Source organism: Erythrolamprus reginae, chromosome Z (assembly GCF_031021105.1).
Source record: "Erythrolamprus reginae isolate rEryReg1 chromosome Z, rEryReg1.hap1, whole genome shotgun sequence".
In the NCBI taxonomy this organism is placed as follows: Eukaryota; Metazoa; Chordata; class Lepidosauria; order Squamata; family Dipsadidae; genus Erythrolamprus; species Erythrolamprus reginae.
This window is the reverse complement of record NC_091963.1, coordinates 21,531,808-21,549,432: the sequence shown is the minus strand read 5'-3', so window position 1 is coordinate 21,549,432 and position 17,625 is coordinate 21,531,808. Positions and strand designations below refer to the sequence as shown.

General features: G+C 36.9%; 1 protein-coding gene across 4 annotated transcripts in view; it reads right to left on the bottom strand.

Annotated features, from left to right (window-relative positions):
- Positions 1 to 4,938: 4,938 nt before the first annotated feature.
- The window catches only part of ARHGAP12 (Rho GTPase activating protein 12), a 55,115-nt gene continuing 42,428 nt past the window's right edge, over positions 4,939 to 17,625 (bottom strand). For 3 of the 4 annotated variants that reach the window (XM_070729715.1, XM_070729714.1, XM_070729717.1), the window contains 9 exons: positions 17,086 to 17,190; positions 16,000 to 16,098; positions 14,675 to 14,777; positions 12,180 to 12,299; positions 10,555 to 10,653; positions 9,305 to 9,382; positions 7,820 to 7,954; positions 7,259 to 7,361; positions 4,939 to 6,853 (listed from right to left, as the gene is read on the bottom strand). In XM_070729715.1, coding sequence (XP_070585816.1) covers positions 6,679 to 6,853; positions 7,259 to 7,361; positions 7,820 to 7,954; positions 9,305 to 9,382; positions 10,555 to 10,653; positions 12,180 to 12,299; positions 14,675 to 14,777; positions 16,000 to 16,098; positions 17,086 to 17,190 — 1,017 coding nt within the window. In that variant the 3' untranslated portion in view covers positions 4,939 to 6,678. The remainder of the gene's footprint in view (positions 6,854 to 7,258; positions 7,362 to 7,819; positions 7,955 to 9,304; positions 9,383 to 10,554; positions 10,654 to 12,179; positions 12,300 to 14,674; positions 14,778 to 15,999; positions 16,099 to 17,085; positions 17,191 to 17,625) is intronic. The other variant, XM_070729716.1, reaches the window with a different exon arrangement.

Sequence of the window (17,625 nt, the reverse complement as noted above, 5' to 3'; positions counted from 1 at the left end):
TGTCTTGGGCAGTACAGTATTCCCTCGATTTTCGCGGATTCGAACTTCGCGAAAAGCCTATACCACGTTTTTTCAAAAAATATTAATTAAAAATACTTCGCGGGTTTTTTTTTTCTATACCATAGTTTTCCCGGCCTGATGACGTCATACGTCATCGCCAAACTAATAATTTTTGCAAATCAATAACAAAAAAAATAATTGTTAATAAATAATTATGTTTATAAATATCAGGATCACTAAGTGTCTTATTCAATGGTGAGTGCCAGTAATAATGGTGAGTAAATTATTGTTAAGGGAATGGGGAAATGGTAATTTATGGGGTTTAAAGTGTTAAAGAATGGCTTGTGATACTGTCCATAGCCAAAAATGGTGTATTTGCTTCCGCATCTCTACTTCGCGGAAATTCGACTTTCACGGGTTGTCTCGGAATGCATCCCCGCGAAAATTGAGGGAACACTATATACAGGTCTTCAATGGAAGGCAGGTTGGCAGTAATTGGGTTTTTTTCTGCAGTTTTGATTATCCTCTGAAGTCTGTGTCTGTTTTCTTGGGTTGTAGAACCGAACCAGACAATTATAGAGGTGCTGGTGAGACTCAAATGATTCCCGTGCAGAACTGTATCAGAAACTCCTTGGGCAGTTTAAGCTTTCTGAGTTGGTGCAGAAAGCACATTCTTTGTTGTGTTTTTTGGATTATATTTTTGATATTAGATGACCATTTTAGGTCTTGAAATATGATGGAACCTAGAAATTTTAAGGTCTCTGTTGATACTGTGTTGTCTAATATTGTAAGAGGTGGTAGAATGGGAGGGCTTCTCCTAAAATCTACCACCATTTGTATGGTTAAATGTGTTCAGTTTGATTGTTCCGGTTGTACCACGAGGCTAGTTGGTTCAACTTCCCATCTGTACGTGGTTTCATTGTTGTCTTGAATGAGACCAATCAGTTATATCATCTGCAAACTTCTGCAGTTTAACAGATGTAGTAATTGGTATACTGTATAGAGAAGTGGTGAGAGTACACAGCTTTGGGGGGGACCCTGTGCTAATTGTACAGTTATCTGATGTGATTTTGTGTAGCTTCACATGCTGCTTCCTATCTGTTAGGAAGCTTGTGATTGAATGCTGAACTAAAGCCTACAAAAAGGACCCTTTCCTAGGTCTTTGGAGATTCAAGATATTGTTGAATGTATTGCCATATTAACAGCATAATCTGTTGATCTATTTGCTCGGTATGCAAATTGCAGGGGGTTTAACAATGGATCCATGATGGTTTTCAAGTGAGACATCACTAACTTTTCAAAGGTTTTTATAACTACAGATGTTAGAGCAACTGGTCTATAGTAATTCGGTTCCTTCATGGAGAGATTATTTGGCACAGAGGATCTCTTTAAGCATTGCTGAAATTTATCTGCAACCCAGCCACCTTCCTTGCCCAAAAGGTTTTATTAGCTCCTCGGCAGTAATTTTACAGACCTGCTGGATCTAAGAAAAGATCTTTAAAGGAGCTCAGAACTTGCAACACCTAATAATTTAAATTGAAGACTGATTATTCTTGACCAAGAAAAGGCATGAATAGTTGTGGATAATTTTTTCTGGATAGAATGTACTAAATGTATTTCTTGATGTACTGTATATGTAAATATATAACCACAGATATACCCTTGTCTTACATAGATAAGGAAAATCTAGAGGCTATCTTTGCATTCACACAAAACAGCTGTGTGTGTCAACAATACTGTTGTGAACAATTTCATGGAAAAAAACGTTTAACAAGGCTTCTGTTAGCTGTTCCTAAAAATTACTTACTTTATATAAGCACTAAATTATGTAGTTCCTTATAAAGGAAATAGTATAATGTTGTTTTTTAGGAGGTAGTCCTCTTAATGCTTATTTCTTGAAGAAGAGTGAGAATAATTTCAATTCTCGGAGAAGTTAGGATGCTTTTCATCAGAATACGTTTAAACAGTCTACAAGCTGAATACGTTTAAACAGTCTACAAGCTGAATACGTTTAAACAGTCTACTAGTTGAATACAATCATGTTTGGCTTTTGCAGTATCTGAAAGAAGGCAAGTTGTTTTGCGGTAAAAATGCAAATTGGTGGTCAACATCAAACTTTCACCTAAGCAATTAAATATATAAAAATTATAATAAAAAGGGAGCTGTATATATAAAAGTGCCTTCTAAATGGAACACCACGGTGTAAAAAATATTCACTTAAGCTCCATTATAGGACAGGGTATTTTATAAAGGACTGATCTGGCAAAATACAGCCTCAGCAGCTGCTCATTCACATAGTCTTGCAATTGTGAGAGCTCATTAAGATTCTTTGGAGCAGCTCTCTTTCCTTGCTAGGCTTTGCTATGCCTCATTAGACATTCAGGAACTGGCCCCTTCCTCTATGCATTGGCCCTAGCCAACATTTATGGTGGGTAAATTAACAAGTCCAACAACTGCTGCTCTTTTCTGGCTGAGAGCAGCTATTCTTAGAGAAATTATTTACTGCTAATCATGTTTCACTTTGCCTATGACAACTAAGAGATGGCTGTGGGAAAGTGAATGAAATCTGAATGAAGCCATTTTTGCTGCTCACCTGCTTCCATCCATAAAAGTCAACAGGGACCCCATACACAGCTCCAACGCCAGAATGAGGAACTGAATTAAACTTTTCCTGTGTTACAGGTGGTTGGAGAACAAAGGAATGTCAAGAGCTGGTTGTGTGTTTCAAATGACTGTTTTAGACAACACAAACACAGACTGAGAGTTAAATGTTTATTTGTGTCAAAAAGAGCATCAAACTCGTTGCCAGTAATGAGTAAAACTCATTTCACAGTAATCCAGTTTCTTAATTTAAAGTACAAGATAACTTGAATGCCACTAATTAAGTGTCTCCCTGCATCCCAGGGAAAAAACCAAACCATTTCCAACAAAGCAAATCCTGAATTAGCACAACTCATTTGTTCCGAAACACAGGTACACTTCTGGTAAATACATACTGATGTATTACAGCCAATGGCTTTGATATGTTAATTGCAGCGTTATTTATGTTGGTGCCAGATTCTTTAAAACCTTAGTTTATGCCAAATTCAGTTTGGGATCTCCTCTCCCCCCCCCCCCCAATTTTCACTAATTATTAATTTTGATTTATGTAATTTTTATACAATCAAATAGAAATATTTAAATAAATTTATTTCTGGCACAAAACTTAAAGAATGCTTAATCTACAGTAAGAGATGGAAAAGAGCCATGGAAATAACACTATCATATATCAAAGCCAATTAATTAGCCATCCACCAAGGCAAATATAGTCAACTGCAAAAGGCAGAATACTTTCTCATTACAGTGTTCCCTCAATTTTCGCGGGTTCGAACTTCGCAGAAAGTCTATACCACGGTTTTTCAAAAATATTAATTAAAAAAATACTTTGCGGGGTTTTTCCCTATACCACGTTTTTTCCCATCCAATGATGCCATATGTCATCGCCAAACTTTCGTCTGCCTTTAATAATTTTTTTTTAATAAACTTTAATAAATAAACATGGTGAGTAATAATCTGAATGGTTGCTAAGGGAATGGAAAATTGCAATTTAGGGGTTTAAAGTGTTAAGGGAAGGCTTGTGATACTGTTCATAGCCAAAAATAGTGTATTTACTTCCGCATCTCTACTTTGCGGAAATTCAACTTTCGCGGGCGGTCTCGGAACGCATCCCCCGCGAAAAGCGAGGGAACACTGTATACAATATCATTTCGAAATGGCAATGATAAATTGGCCTAGCTTCTTTGTAACATAAATGTGATTTTTACCAAACCTTCATAATCTTTGGAGATAAGACCGTTTTATATATATTATTGAAACAGATTCAAAACTAGGAATATTTATTGCACCTGTTTTGAGACATATTCCAATTAATGCAGTTCAGAATATTTACAGTATGCTTGAAGACGTTTAAGAAGGTGATCCTTGCTTATGTTGCCAAACCAAGATGCACCTTTAAAAGTTGAGCTAATATCTATTGTAGAGTGTTTCAGCTACATTACTTAAGAAAATTTCTAGCTATTAACAATTTATTTGGAGAGGAATTATAGGAATATACATTGAGTGATTAGCACTCAATATTTGCAAAAGCCATTTATCACAAAGTCTGCTTGAAAACGATGTTAAATGTTCTCAATATCTGTTTAAGAAGAAGCAAGGCTATAGCATGTTCTAGCAATTTTGATATTTGATACAAAGAAATAGTCTTTAATTTATTCTAATGATAATTTTCTAAGCTAACTGGGATGGGATCTAATCTTCCATCAGATTTTTCCCCCAATAATATTTTTTTAAAGTTTTATAACCGATAAATCAGATTACAGAAAATAAACAAAGTTTTATCCAATAAACTACTATTTTTGGTCAAGAGGAGAACACTCTAAAAGACAAATACAGGAAGAAAATAAATTCTACTAAATCTTTATGACTGAAACTAGTAAAATAACATATTATATACTTTCATTCTCAGGAAATACAAAAAATTGTTTCCAAATGCCTTAATGGGCATGTGACCTACATATTGTTTCTTCCATAAAAACCTTTATGATCAATAATAGAACTGGGCCTTTTCTACATTGAGATCAATATTACAGAGTTTTTCTTCACAAGAAAGCCTTTTATAATTATGCTTTTAAATAATTCCTTAATGTTGTTAAATTAATCAAATCACATGGTGAAGGCAATTGTCCCATCAATCATGTATTAAAGAGAATTATTATTCAATAAGTCCCTTCCACTTCTTTTCTGGCCATCAGGACTGTTTTGTCAACAATGAATTCATTGTGTTCTTGTAAGATAAAGATCATTAATGCATTATAAAACCAGCAACCAAGAAATGATTGGTTGGTTTGTATTTATAGTTTCAATATGGCACAACTTGCATTTCAAATCTGAAACACTACATTCCAAACAGCTAAGTTTTATTTCAGTTCCACATAGCAAATGTCAGATACAGCAGTTAGTCTAGAAAAATACAGTTTTAAAAAATCTTCTTCAGACCATGTATCCTGTAACAAAATCTTCTGAAATTATTTTACAAATCAATCTACATCATTGAAATCAAAAGGTTAAGTTCAGCATTTTCATTAAATCCAGACATCCATCTATTCAAATATAAGTTTCTGCAATATATAGATGTTAGAATTTGCAATATATTTATCTAATATAGCTCCTGTACATATTAAATAACATCAGAGGTTCTGCTTGTAGTGCATTAACCATGTAAAGCAAGCAGTATTCTTCCAGTACCATTTGCAATAGAATTATTGGCATGCAGATGTTAGCATTTAAAAAGTGCACACAGTTTTCCAAGTAACCCATTATTCTGTAGGAACAGAATATCCACTGGAGGTACACCAAAATACCAGTTATTAATCTACACATTCAAAGTGTAGGAATAGAAAGTATACAACAGTGTATACACATAATTAATAAAAAAATAAAACACCCAGTGTGTATTTACATCTGATTTCAATACCACAGTTTCATACAAGAATTCACTACAATATCAACCTCCAGTTAGATTTGCTAAATATGATTTAATCTCAAAGTGTGTGTGTGTGTGTCACACGCACAAACCAAAATGCTGAAGACTCCAGCCTGTCACAGATCTATCCTCCAATGGTTATATGCACCAACTCAGTGTCCGAAGCAATAATAGTATGTGGTTTTTTAAAAGCCAGCTAAAATTTGAGCACCAGCAGTATCAATGGCAAATAAAAGTGGTGTAGTGAAGGAATCTACACTGACTACTGTTAGTATTTGTTTAATCTGTCAAATACAGGAACCTGTAAATGAATAATGGGAATTCTCTTGCACATTTTAATTTGTGAGCTCGCACTGCATTGATTCACTAAAAAAAAGCTCACAAAGTTCTTCAGAGTCAGTTGATAAAGAGTTTTATTTTCTCCAAAGCAAATGGTAAGTCTAAGGTTACAGAATTTTTGATTTATGACCAGCATTGTCAGTAAGCAATGTGTTTATGTGACTATGCCTAATTTTACAACTTTTTGCCATGGTTGTTAAATTTATCACTCAGTTGTATAGCAAATACAGCTTCTCCCATTGGCTTTGATTTTTGGAGGGTTGCAAATGGCGATCATGCGATCCTAGGACACTGGAACTGCTGGTTGCCAACTATATAAACCATGATCATGTGGGTGTGGGGGGAATTAAAACAGTCGCAATTGCTAGAGATGGTCGTAAGTAACTTTTTCCAGCACTGTTAAAAACTTGAGTGATCATTAAATAACGGTTATAAGTTGAGGACAACCTGTATTTAAAAATAAAGATTAAAATGCCATTCTAGATAATCCTGACTGAAATTAGCTTCTTCTACCACCACCACCACCCAAAAAAAAAAATCCAGTGTGTACATCTATAGAAAATCTTCAGTTTAAGTGTCACTAGAATCATATAAACTTTGTAATATCCATAACATTTATTGTAAAAAAGAAAATTCAAAGTTAATAGCTTCCGAAACCCAGCAAAAATAAAATCACGCTCTTCTCCCCCACCCCATCCCCCAAAGTGCAATACCATCAAATGGCTGCTTGGTCCACAAATATATAATATATATATTGAGATGCTGCTTCTGTCAGACCCACGTTTTTGTCCTTCAAAGGCCAGTCTGTCTTAAGAAATTCAACGTCCAAAGATTAAGTTCAATTCCAGTAGGATTAATTCTACAATCTGGTTTTGATACACTGTGTGAACTGCTATATTACCAGTCTCTCTCTCAGGTTTTAATAAAGTTGGGCCAAAGACTATGGCTATACTTTGATAGGTCATTCGATTCTTCTCTCCGTTTTCTATAATTCTGAGAAAGGTAGAAAAATTATTAAAACCTGTTAACATTGTCAAAACCATGTAGCATCAGTCATAAATGTTCTGGTACATGTGTGCATATGTGGCTAGTACATAACTTCCTCAAGACATAATCCTGGGTCTTAGTACTACTTGAAATAGTTCCGACACTAACGTTACCAGTCTGTAGAGTTTTGCATAACATTAATTCTAGAGTCACAATTTCTCACTTTTTGAGTAATGGCGTGACATTTATCAAGATACTGTACTGCGCTGATATTCTTTCCTTTCATAATGCTGGTTCTTTGCCAAAATCACACACTTATTTATATCCTACTGGATCTTAAAAGCTATAGACTTATATACACTGTTACATTTCTTTTCTATGCATTTACCTCTTTTCTATGTATTTACTTACTTCTTGAGGTGTCTGAACAGCACCTGCATCGTATCGTGATTTGGCTTTGGCAACTGTTTAATCAGCTCTTTTACAGCTTGAACACGTTGCCGAGGCTCTTGTTCTAGAGACAGAAGAGACAAATTCTAGGCACAATGCAGCTTTTCATATATTGGGTGGACATTAGCTAATACCTAGCACCATCTAGCGGCAAACATGGACACTGTTGATCTATTGCAAGGATAACTACAATGGGTTCTACAGAATCCAGAAGGCTGGTAAAATAAAACGAGCCATTATCCATTTTATTGGGTTAATATATACAATACAATAACATGGACATTAATCTCCTTTTTTCCCCATCTAGTAGGTATTTGGCTATAATTCTACTTAACAGAATTTCATAACTTTATCTCACTATGAAATAACCATTAATAATTGCCTTCCTACTTAAGGAAAACTAGTGACTATTAAAAACTTTTATTTTTCATTTTGATAACAGTCTTGTATACAATAAGGACACTGTTTGTGAATTGCTATGAAATTCTTTTAGGATGAGGAGGTTTTCAAAGAAATACTTACTAATGGCATTGACAAAGTCATTGAAATGGCTGAAAGTGAATAATGGTTCTGGCAATTCTCTAAAAAACATTTTCAAAGCCCCCGTGATGACATGGATATCTTCCCATTTACTGTCATTCAAGTCCAGTTTTTCATCTGAAATAAACAAATACACAAGCACTAGCTATATTGTAATATACTGTTGTTTATACACCCCGACATAAGAGCTGCTCTACTTAAGAGCAACTCGAGATAAGAGCTGGGAGGGGAGAGATATTTTTGTTCTACTTACAAGCCCAAATTCGAGATACAAGCGCCAAGGAGCTGTCTCCTGAAGCCAAACGCTAACTTCCGCGTTCGGCTTCAGGAGACAGCTGCGAAGCGGCGCTCGTGTTTTAAAAGGTTGCAGCCGGCCTGGGGGGCTCGGGGGGGTGCTTGAAGCTTTCTTTCTTGCTCTTTTTCTTTCTCTCTTTTACCTTCCCTTCCTCTATTTCTTCTTTTCTTTCTCCTTCCCACCTTCTTCCCTCCCTCCCTCCCTTCACTCATTCCTCTCTTACTCTCCCCTTTCATAAGTTTCCTTGCTTCCTTTCTCTGTTCCTGTCCCTTCCCTCTTTCCTTCCTTCCTTCCCACCCTCCGTCCATTCATTCACCCATTCCTCTCTTGATCGCTTAAAGCCGGTCCCTGGTGCAAAAAGGGTTGGGGACCTCTGTCCTACAGGATTGGGTGGCAGAGAAGTTGAACATATGTAAATTTAAAAGTTTAAGAAAGTTTACAAGTTAAGTGAAAGAAACTTCATTATTCATTTATATGTACATGTACATTTCTTCATTAAAAACATGTCTTTCTGCATAATTTAGACTAACTTTGTGAGTTTATATATATATAACATTTTGAGCAATTTCAACAATAGCAATAGCATTTAGATTTATACACTCCTTCACAGTGCTTTACAGACCTCTCTAAGCAGTTTACAGAGTCAGCATATCACCTCCAACAACCTGGGTCCTTATTTTACCCACCTCGAAAGGATGGAAGGCTGAGCCCACCTTGAGCCTGGTGAGATTTGAACTGATCAATTACAGCCAGCAGAAACAGCTTGCAGTACTGCACTCAACCACTGTGCCATCAAGGCTCATGTACCCAAAAAACTCAGTACACAAATGACTTAATCTCTGGAAAAAGATAACAGTGGTACCTCTACTTACGAACTTTAATTCATTCTGTGACCCCTATGACAATCATTAAGTGTCGCACCACATGATTCTTGACAAATGTATATTTTATTTTATGTACGCTGAGAGCATATGCACAAAGACAAATTCCTTGTGTGTCCAATCACACTTGGCCAATAAAAATTCTATTCTATTCTATATCAACAAATCTAACTAATTGTAAAAAAATATACACTTTTATGTCATATTAAATATATAATCTGTCCAAACCTGTTATGATAAGCACTTATACAGAAGCTTAATTGCAAATAAATTTTATTTATAAGAACTTACCATGATTAACTGCGAATCTTAGCTTCTGTATTACTGCAAGATTACCACTAACTCTGTACAATCCATCAATGTCCAATCCTAGAAAATATAAATTTTTTGTTCAGCAAACATTCTTACAACTTACATTAAATCTTACATTATGCATGCGTTCAATTTCCTAACAGCAAAAAAGGGAATTAAAAAAAAATTAAGAAGTAGATTATTTTATTAAACTCCGTTATTCCATTATTTAGAGATTAATGGATACATTTCACCAATCTAAGAACTATTCCTTTTTGAGTCCATCTGGGAATGTGAATTTTGTGGAGAACGCCTAGTAGAAAACTAGGTTTCTTATTCCTTTCACTCCTGAGATCCTCTGCCATTTGGAAAAAATATTGTTCCTACTTAGAATGTGTCTCTCAAAAAACACACTATGCTAAAACTGGGAGACTGGAACAGACATCCTCGCGTCTGTCATCTAACTTGAGGACAGATGGGTAAATCAACATAATATTGCTTCTTCATTGGATTGGTCAATGTTTCTTCTTCCATAGACTAACTTCAGCAGCATTTATCTCCAGTCAGAACTGGCATTGTAGAAAGTGAGAAAGCACAATGAACATCAATCCTAGAAAAATAATAGTAAAACAAACTATACTAAATACCCTGTTTCCATGAAAATAAGACGTACCCCGAAAGTAAGGCATTTCAGAGGTTTTGCAGAATTTGCTAATATAAGGCACCCACAAAAAATAAGGCGTAGTCAAGTTTACATACGGTATGATGGAAAAACATACGGTACCATTGAAAGCTGTTCATAGCGGTACCGTAATAATGTGGCGTCCCCTGCTGGCCCCTTCCATCGCTTTATACCATCCAGTACAGCAGACACAGTCTGCAGCTGTCTCACCGCCATTACAGTCTCCACTACAGTGCGTAGACTGTAGTTCCCCTGGTGGACGGAAGCTGCAATAGCGGGAGTATACTTTTGTACCATATAAGTGCCGTCGTTTGTGTGCGTGGGTGCCATACTGACAGGTACCGTACCGTAATCAGTGTACCGTACGGTACACTTCCTTTGGGGGTGTCAGCTTTTCTGCCTGTGAATTTGTCTTATTTGAGAAATATAAGGCACCCCCCCGAAAATAAGACGTAGCACAACTTTTGGAGCAAAAATTAATATAAGACAGTGTCTTATTTTCAGGGAAACACGGTAGCATTAAAAAAACAAAAGGAATCCTAAAAGTTAGTCAGTAGTTTCTTCCTACCATGTTCTTCCACATGTTCAATGCACAGCTTCACAAATTTTGGCACACTGGTATTTTCTCTTTGACACAAACTGCTTAGACTGCAGCCAAATACCTGATCTGAAGAGCAGAAAAATAAAAATGTATAGACAAGTGAGATGAATTTCTTAGTATACAGAATAAAAACATTATATATATATCAACCCTGACAAGACGGAGCGGCTATGGGTTTTGTCTCCCAAAGACAATCCCATCTGTCGGTCTATTATCCGGGCGGGGGGATTATTGACCCCCTCGGAGAGGGTCCGCAACTTGGGCGTCCTCCTCAATCCACAGCTAACATTGGAAAATCATCTTTCGGCTGTGGCGAGGAGGGCGTTTGCACAGGTTTGCCTGGTGCACCAGTTGCGGCCCTATTTGGACAGGGAGTCATTGCTCACAGTCGCTCATGCCCTCATCCCCTCGAGGTTCGACTACTGCAACGCTCTCTACATGGGGCTACCTTTGAAAAGTGTTCGGAAACTTCAGATCGTGCAGAATGCGGCCGCGAGAGCTATCGTGGGATTACCTAGATTTGCCCATGTCTGTCCAACACTCTGTGGCTTGCACTGGCTGCCGATTAGTTTCCGGTCACAATTCAAAGTGTTGGTAATGATCTATAAAGCCCTACATGGCATCGGACCAGAATACCTCCAGAACCATCTTCTGCTGAACAAATCCCAGTGGCCGATAAAGTCCCAGAGTTGGCTTTCTCCGGGTCTATTTTTAAAGTATTAATTTTATATTATTAATGTTCTAAGTGGATCTTGATGATCTATTGTAACAATTTTATATTCTAAGTAGATCTTAATGATCTCTTTTTCAAACAGGCCCTTCTATTATCCTGATGAAAACCTGAAAGTAGAAGTCCCAATTTTATTTTTTTTCCAAAAGGCAACCAGACTTTCCTGATGTTTTATTTAAAAATGTTTTGTTGCTCATCCAAAAAACTTCTTGGATGAGAAGCAAATCATTTTAAAAGAAAACGCCAAGAAAGTCTGGTTGCATTTTGGGGGAAAAATACCTTTGGGACAACCGTGACATGGTTAATTGAGAATTTGCATAGACATTTAGAATGTCTATAAAACTCCTGAATTTTGATCAGGTTTGAGACCTGCAATGAAAAGTTTCCAAAGTGACAGTTAAGCAAATAAGTGACTCAACGAAATTAGTTTTGTAGTGTTATTTTCCCCACAAATCTTAAAATTCAACATTCTTAGCTTGCCCCATAGTAGACAAATGTAAATGACTGAATTTTTTATACGAAACAGATTACCATAATTTCCAATAGCAGTTCTAGCTTACTATTGCATACTGATAGAACACAACTGTAATATTCTTGATGGTGAGGTATATTAATATTGTTTTCTTTAAGTTTAATAGAAGCCTGTTGTTCTTTTATGTATTATATAATCAGCTTCTAACAGATATACTGAAATTGTGACTGTTTCCTGCTACTTGCAGTAGCAGAATTCATTAATATTTGCAGCTTTGAAGTCACAGTGTCTCTGCCATTTCCTAAGGAAATGGCTATTTCCTCATACCGAAATAATCAGCATGATTCGTTATTTTTTAATCTTCTTGACTAACAAATTAAAAATTCTTACCCTTAATATAGCCCTTTTCACGGACTGCTTGTAAGGTAGGTCTGCGGATTAAAAACTTCTTCAATTTCGTTTTAGTCTTCTTTTGTTCTGAAGAATCAATACTGTTAGATATTTTTAATGCTGAAAGACAAGAACAACATTTCAAATAGCATTCCACAATCATTAAGCTAAATATTTTCTAATTTATAAAGCAAGTTAATAATGAATTCCACAGGGACAAAATAGTGCAATTTTTTTGGGAAGATGTTTATGGGAAAATATTGAAAAGCAACATATAATGATTAATAGAAGCACAATAGCATGCTTCACTTTTATATAACCTTTTAAAAATTTCTATTTATATTAATTTTTTTTCTTTGGATAACAATTCAAGCATCATGTGGCCCTCTTTCTAAAATGTTTACATAAACATAAAAAAGAAGTATTTTAAAAGATATATTTAGACCTCCCAGTGGCACGTGGTAAGATGGAAGAGGAATGAACCAGTTACGAACTGATATGTGGCCAATTTGGTGATGAAGAGAAAGTTCTATCCTGATATCCAGAGACTGTTATGCTCTAAGAAGAAACAGAGTTCAGCTAAATCCTAGCTAGATGGCTTGGCTAGCTTTTATCAGCTGATTTATACTGAAGAAAGCCTGTCTCTTTCTCTGGATAAGCCACAGCTTCTGCAGGCAGAACTGGTACATTCATGGGAGCCTTTGCACAACTACATGTTCCATACCAGTTTTATTGTTCCTGGAATGAGGAACACTTAGCTAGTTATCATTCATGTCTTTGGTATATGACTCAGTCTCCATGAGGCTGTCCCAAAGAACCATCTGGAACCAGCTGATATCAAGGGCATTATGGAAAGGATTTGTGGCATGGCTAGGTTTGCTTATGTGACATCTCTACATAGGGAGCTGCACTGATTTTTTTGTTGTTACCCTGTTTCCCTGAAAATAAGACGTACCCCGAAAGCAAGGCATGTCAGAGGTTTTGCAGAATTTGCTAATATAAGGCACCCTGCGAAAAATAAGGCGTAGTCAAGTTTACATACGGTACGGTGGAAAAACATACGGTACCATTCAAAGCTGTTCATAGCGGTACCGTAATAATGTGGCGTCCCCTGCTGGCCCCTTCCATCGCTTTGTACCGTCCAGTACAGCAGACACAGTCTGCTGCTGTCTCACCGCCATTACAGTCTCCACTACAGTGCGTAGACTGTAGTTCCTCTGGTGGCCGGAAGCTGCAATAGCGGGAGTATACTGTTGTACCATATAAGTGCCGTTGTTTGTGTGGGTGGGTGCCATACCGACAGGTACCATACCATAATCAGTGTACCGTACAGTACAATTTCTTTGGGGGTGTCAGCTTTTCTGCCTGTGAATTTGTCTTATTTGAGAAATATAAGGCACCCCCCGAAAATAAGACGTAGCACAACTTTTGGAGCAAAAATTAATATAAGACAGTGTCTTATTTTTGGGGAAACACGGTAATTTCCAGGTTCAACCAAAGTTGTTATTTTTCAAACCCTACATGGGTTAAGGTCTAAGTTGCTTCAAGATGATCTCATCCAGGTGGAATCCAGCTGTCCTTTATGACTGAAGGAGAAACAAATGAATATTTCCACTTTTGAAAGTGTGTTGTCATCAGACTCCATGTGTGAATTTTCTGAGTGATGGCTACTCTACTTTGAAAAGTTCCCTCTATATCAGACAAGCGCTTTCAGTATTAGGACAGAAAAGGTATTCTGTTTTCAAGGTTGAAAGCACTATTAATAACTGGTTTTATAATTTATTTTATTACTTTTGGCTTTTTAACTATTTTAATCTTATTTCTCCAGATATAATTATTTTGGAAGTAAGAGCATACACAACAATATCTCCCTTTAGAAGTTGCATTGAAGTCAGTAAAAACTGACTTCATACTGTGTTGAAAAGGGCCTATTTCTAAATATAACAATGATTAATCCATGTTATCCACTCTGGGTAAAAGAGGGGTGGCATACAAATCCAATCAATCAATCAATCAATCAATAAATGCATGGTGTTTGCGCTCTACAGTTTCAGTTTTTGGCAGAAAATATTTACTAAGAAATCACATTTCAAACCTCATAGCATATGATGGTAATAACTTCTTGAAACAAGCACAGGCGGGATTAAACAAGCTGCAATACTACATAAAGCAGAGGTCTCCAAACTTGGCAGCTTTAAGACTTGTGGACTTCAATTCCCAGAATTCTCCAGCCAGCTAAGCTGGCTGGAGAATTCTGGGAATTGAAGTCCACAAGTCTTAAAGCTGCCAAGTTTGGGGACCCTTGACATAAAGTGTTAATGATTGAAACTTATCCTATAAAAATCTGACTAAAGGGAGACTTGTACATTTCCTTTAAAATTGCTGCAATGGTGGAAAAAATTGTCCACATTTTTAATGTGTTCAAGAACTTAAATATTTTTAGTGGTAATAATGAATCAGAAGCACGTCCACTTAACTATGGAATTGAAACTTACAACGGAGTTTTTTAGAATCTTTATGGTCCTTTTCTTTGTCTTGCTTTTCCAACCCAGGGGAATCTGGCATTTCATCATCCAATGCTTCTTCAGACTCTACTGTCTAGTGTAATTCCACAACAAGAATTAATAAGTTGTCTTCCTACAGAATTATGTTACAAGATATGTTTTATAAAGTGTATTTCTTCAAACATAATTTCAAAGTAGAATATCACTTTATGAAACTGAGTATATTGATGTAAAAAATCAACAATAGCAATTTATATAGTGCAAAAGTCCCTAATCTTAGAACAGAGATCTGAGAAAAATTATCAATATTGTTGCCAAGAGTCAACATTGAATTAATGACAATACCATTAATATTATCTGTCAATATCGTTTAAGATTTCCTTCAAATCTTTTTTAAGTTCAAATCTTTATTTTCCTTGATTCTATAGGCAGAAATAAAATGAAATTATAGAAGAATAAAAGCTAATAAATAAGCTACATAAAACAAATCCTTCCAAATTTAACAAACTCACTGTGGCCTGAATGACTTGGTTATTAAAGGAGCTTGCCCAATACCTTATGTCTTATAATATCACATACCATATAATAGAAGCAAAATGCAACTTTTCAGGCCTCTCATAGTATAGGTCATTCCACTTCTTCTAGTGAACCCTTTATTACAATCATTTACATATAATGAGTACTCTGGCCCTAATTCTCATCTTTCAAAAAGTTCACACCTGCACAGGTCTTCAATCCTTTTCGAAGAGCTAGCAATTCTTTGCTCCTAATTCTTCCACCATCATTCAATTAATCTAGTGAAAAGCATTCCAAATAAAGCCAATACAATGTAAATTCAGTTGCTTCACAATATTCATTTGGATCTTAAATAGAGGTTTTTCTAAATATGCTGCTCAAAAAAATAAAGGGAACACTTAAACAGAATATAACTCCAAGTAAATCAAACTTCTATAAAATCAAACTGCCCACTTAAGAACCAACACTTCATTTTGTTGTCAGCACATTCAATTTTATGCGGAACAAAGTATTCAATGAGAATATTTCATTCATTCAGATCTAGGATGTGTTATTTGAGTGTTCCCTTTATTTTTTTGAGCACTGTATATATTGCCATTTGGTTTTAAGTAAATCATCATAGGACACCCATGGCCCCTACTGTATGAATTTATTCAAAATGGATGTACCACGCATTTGAATGTTCAAGCACAGGGGATGGCACAGTTCTATTATTCTGATTTAAAATAATGTTTTACATTGATTCAAACATTAGGCTATTAATTCTGGATGAAAAAAATGTTTTTCATTTAAGAATTTACCTGGTTACTGATAGCATATTCAAGAACTCTAAACCATTCCATAATAGACATGTCATTGTCCGATTGAATTAACACTTCAGTTCCCTGGCGTGTTTTCATCTTTAAAATAAAAGAAAACATGACATTAAAATCAGGATTCATATTTTATGTGTTTCCCAAAATATCCTGATAACCACAAAAAATATATTTAATATACATTCTGAAATGATCCCAACTTGCTTTTTGCCTCTACAGTGATCCCCCGATTATCGCGAGGGTTCCGTTCCAAGACCCCTCGCAATAATCGATATTTCGGGATGTAGTGGTGCGGAAGTAAAAACACCATCTGCGCATGCGCACCCCCTTTTTCCATGGCCGCACATGCGCAGATGGTGGAGTTTGCGTGTGGGCGGCGGGGAAGACCTAGGGAAGGTTCCTTCGGCCGCCCAACAGCTGATCTGCTCCGCAGCGCGGCAGCAGCGAGGAGCCAAAGATGGGGCAACGGGGAAACCCCATCTTCGGCTCCTCGCTGCTGCCGCACTGCGGAGCAGATCAGCTGTTGGGCGGCCGAAGGAACCTTCCCTAGGTCTTCCCCGCCGCCCACACGCAAACTCCACCATCCTGGGCAACAGGGAAACCCCATCTTCGGCTCCTCGCTGCTGCTGCGCTGCGGAGCAGATCAGCTGTTGGGCGGCCGAAGGAACCTTCCCTAGGTCTTCCCCGCCGCCCAGGCAAAGGGGAAACCCCAAGATCGCTTGCCGCTTGCCCGTTCAGCCGCCCGCCCGGCCGCTTCGCTTGCCCGTTCACCCGCCCGGCTGCTCGCTTGCCGCTCGAGAGCAAGAGGGGGAGCGATAGAGAAAGAGAGAGAAGGAAAGAAAGAGATGAGAGAGGGAGGAAGAGAGTGTGAGAGAGGAAGAAGCAAGATAGACAAAGAGAGAGAGAAAGAAAGATGAGAAAGGAAGGGAGTGACGTCATCGGGTGGAAAAATCGCGATATAGCGATTAGCAATGATCGAGATCGCGAAACTCGGGGGATCACTGTATACATTTTTCTATAATTTACAGTAATAATTGCTGACTCGGGATTTCTCTTTCCTACAAAATTTACCTCGATGACATTTTTCTTGCTCGATTTCTCCTTTGAAGCCCAGTCAATAGATGCACCTTTGAGTTCCACTGTGAACTCTGGTTTAGACTGATTGACCCCAAACTTCTGAAATGTTAACAAAAATGCATTAAAGACATAGATAAAAGTGATATTAGAAAAGACTCTTGCACAATATATTTAAAAGACATGAAATAAATAGGATATTGCCATTTCAGGTAATCTTTGACTTATAACTGTGATTATGCCCAGAATTACAGTTACAAGTCATGCTGGTTATTAAACGGGTCACCATGTGACTCTGCTAGATTTTACCACCTTTTTTGCAGTGTTTGCTAAGTAAATATTGCCATTATTAAATTACTACCACCGTTATTTAAGCAGGTCCAGTGAATATTGAGCAAATCCATTGAACCAGAGTAGTTCTGAGTAGATCCTTTGTAACTTTGAATAGTCATAAATCAAGGACTACCTTTATTTAAAATAACTTGTTCGCTAGGTTTCTGATTCTATTGTGAGTGCATTGTTCTCCTCTTTCTCTTC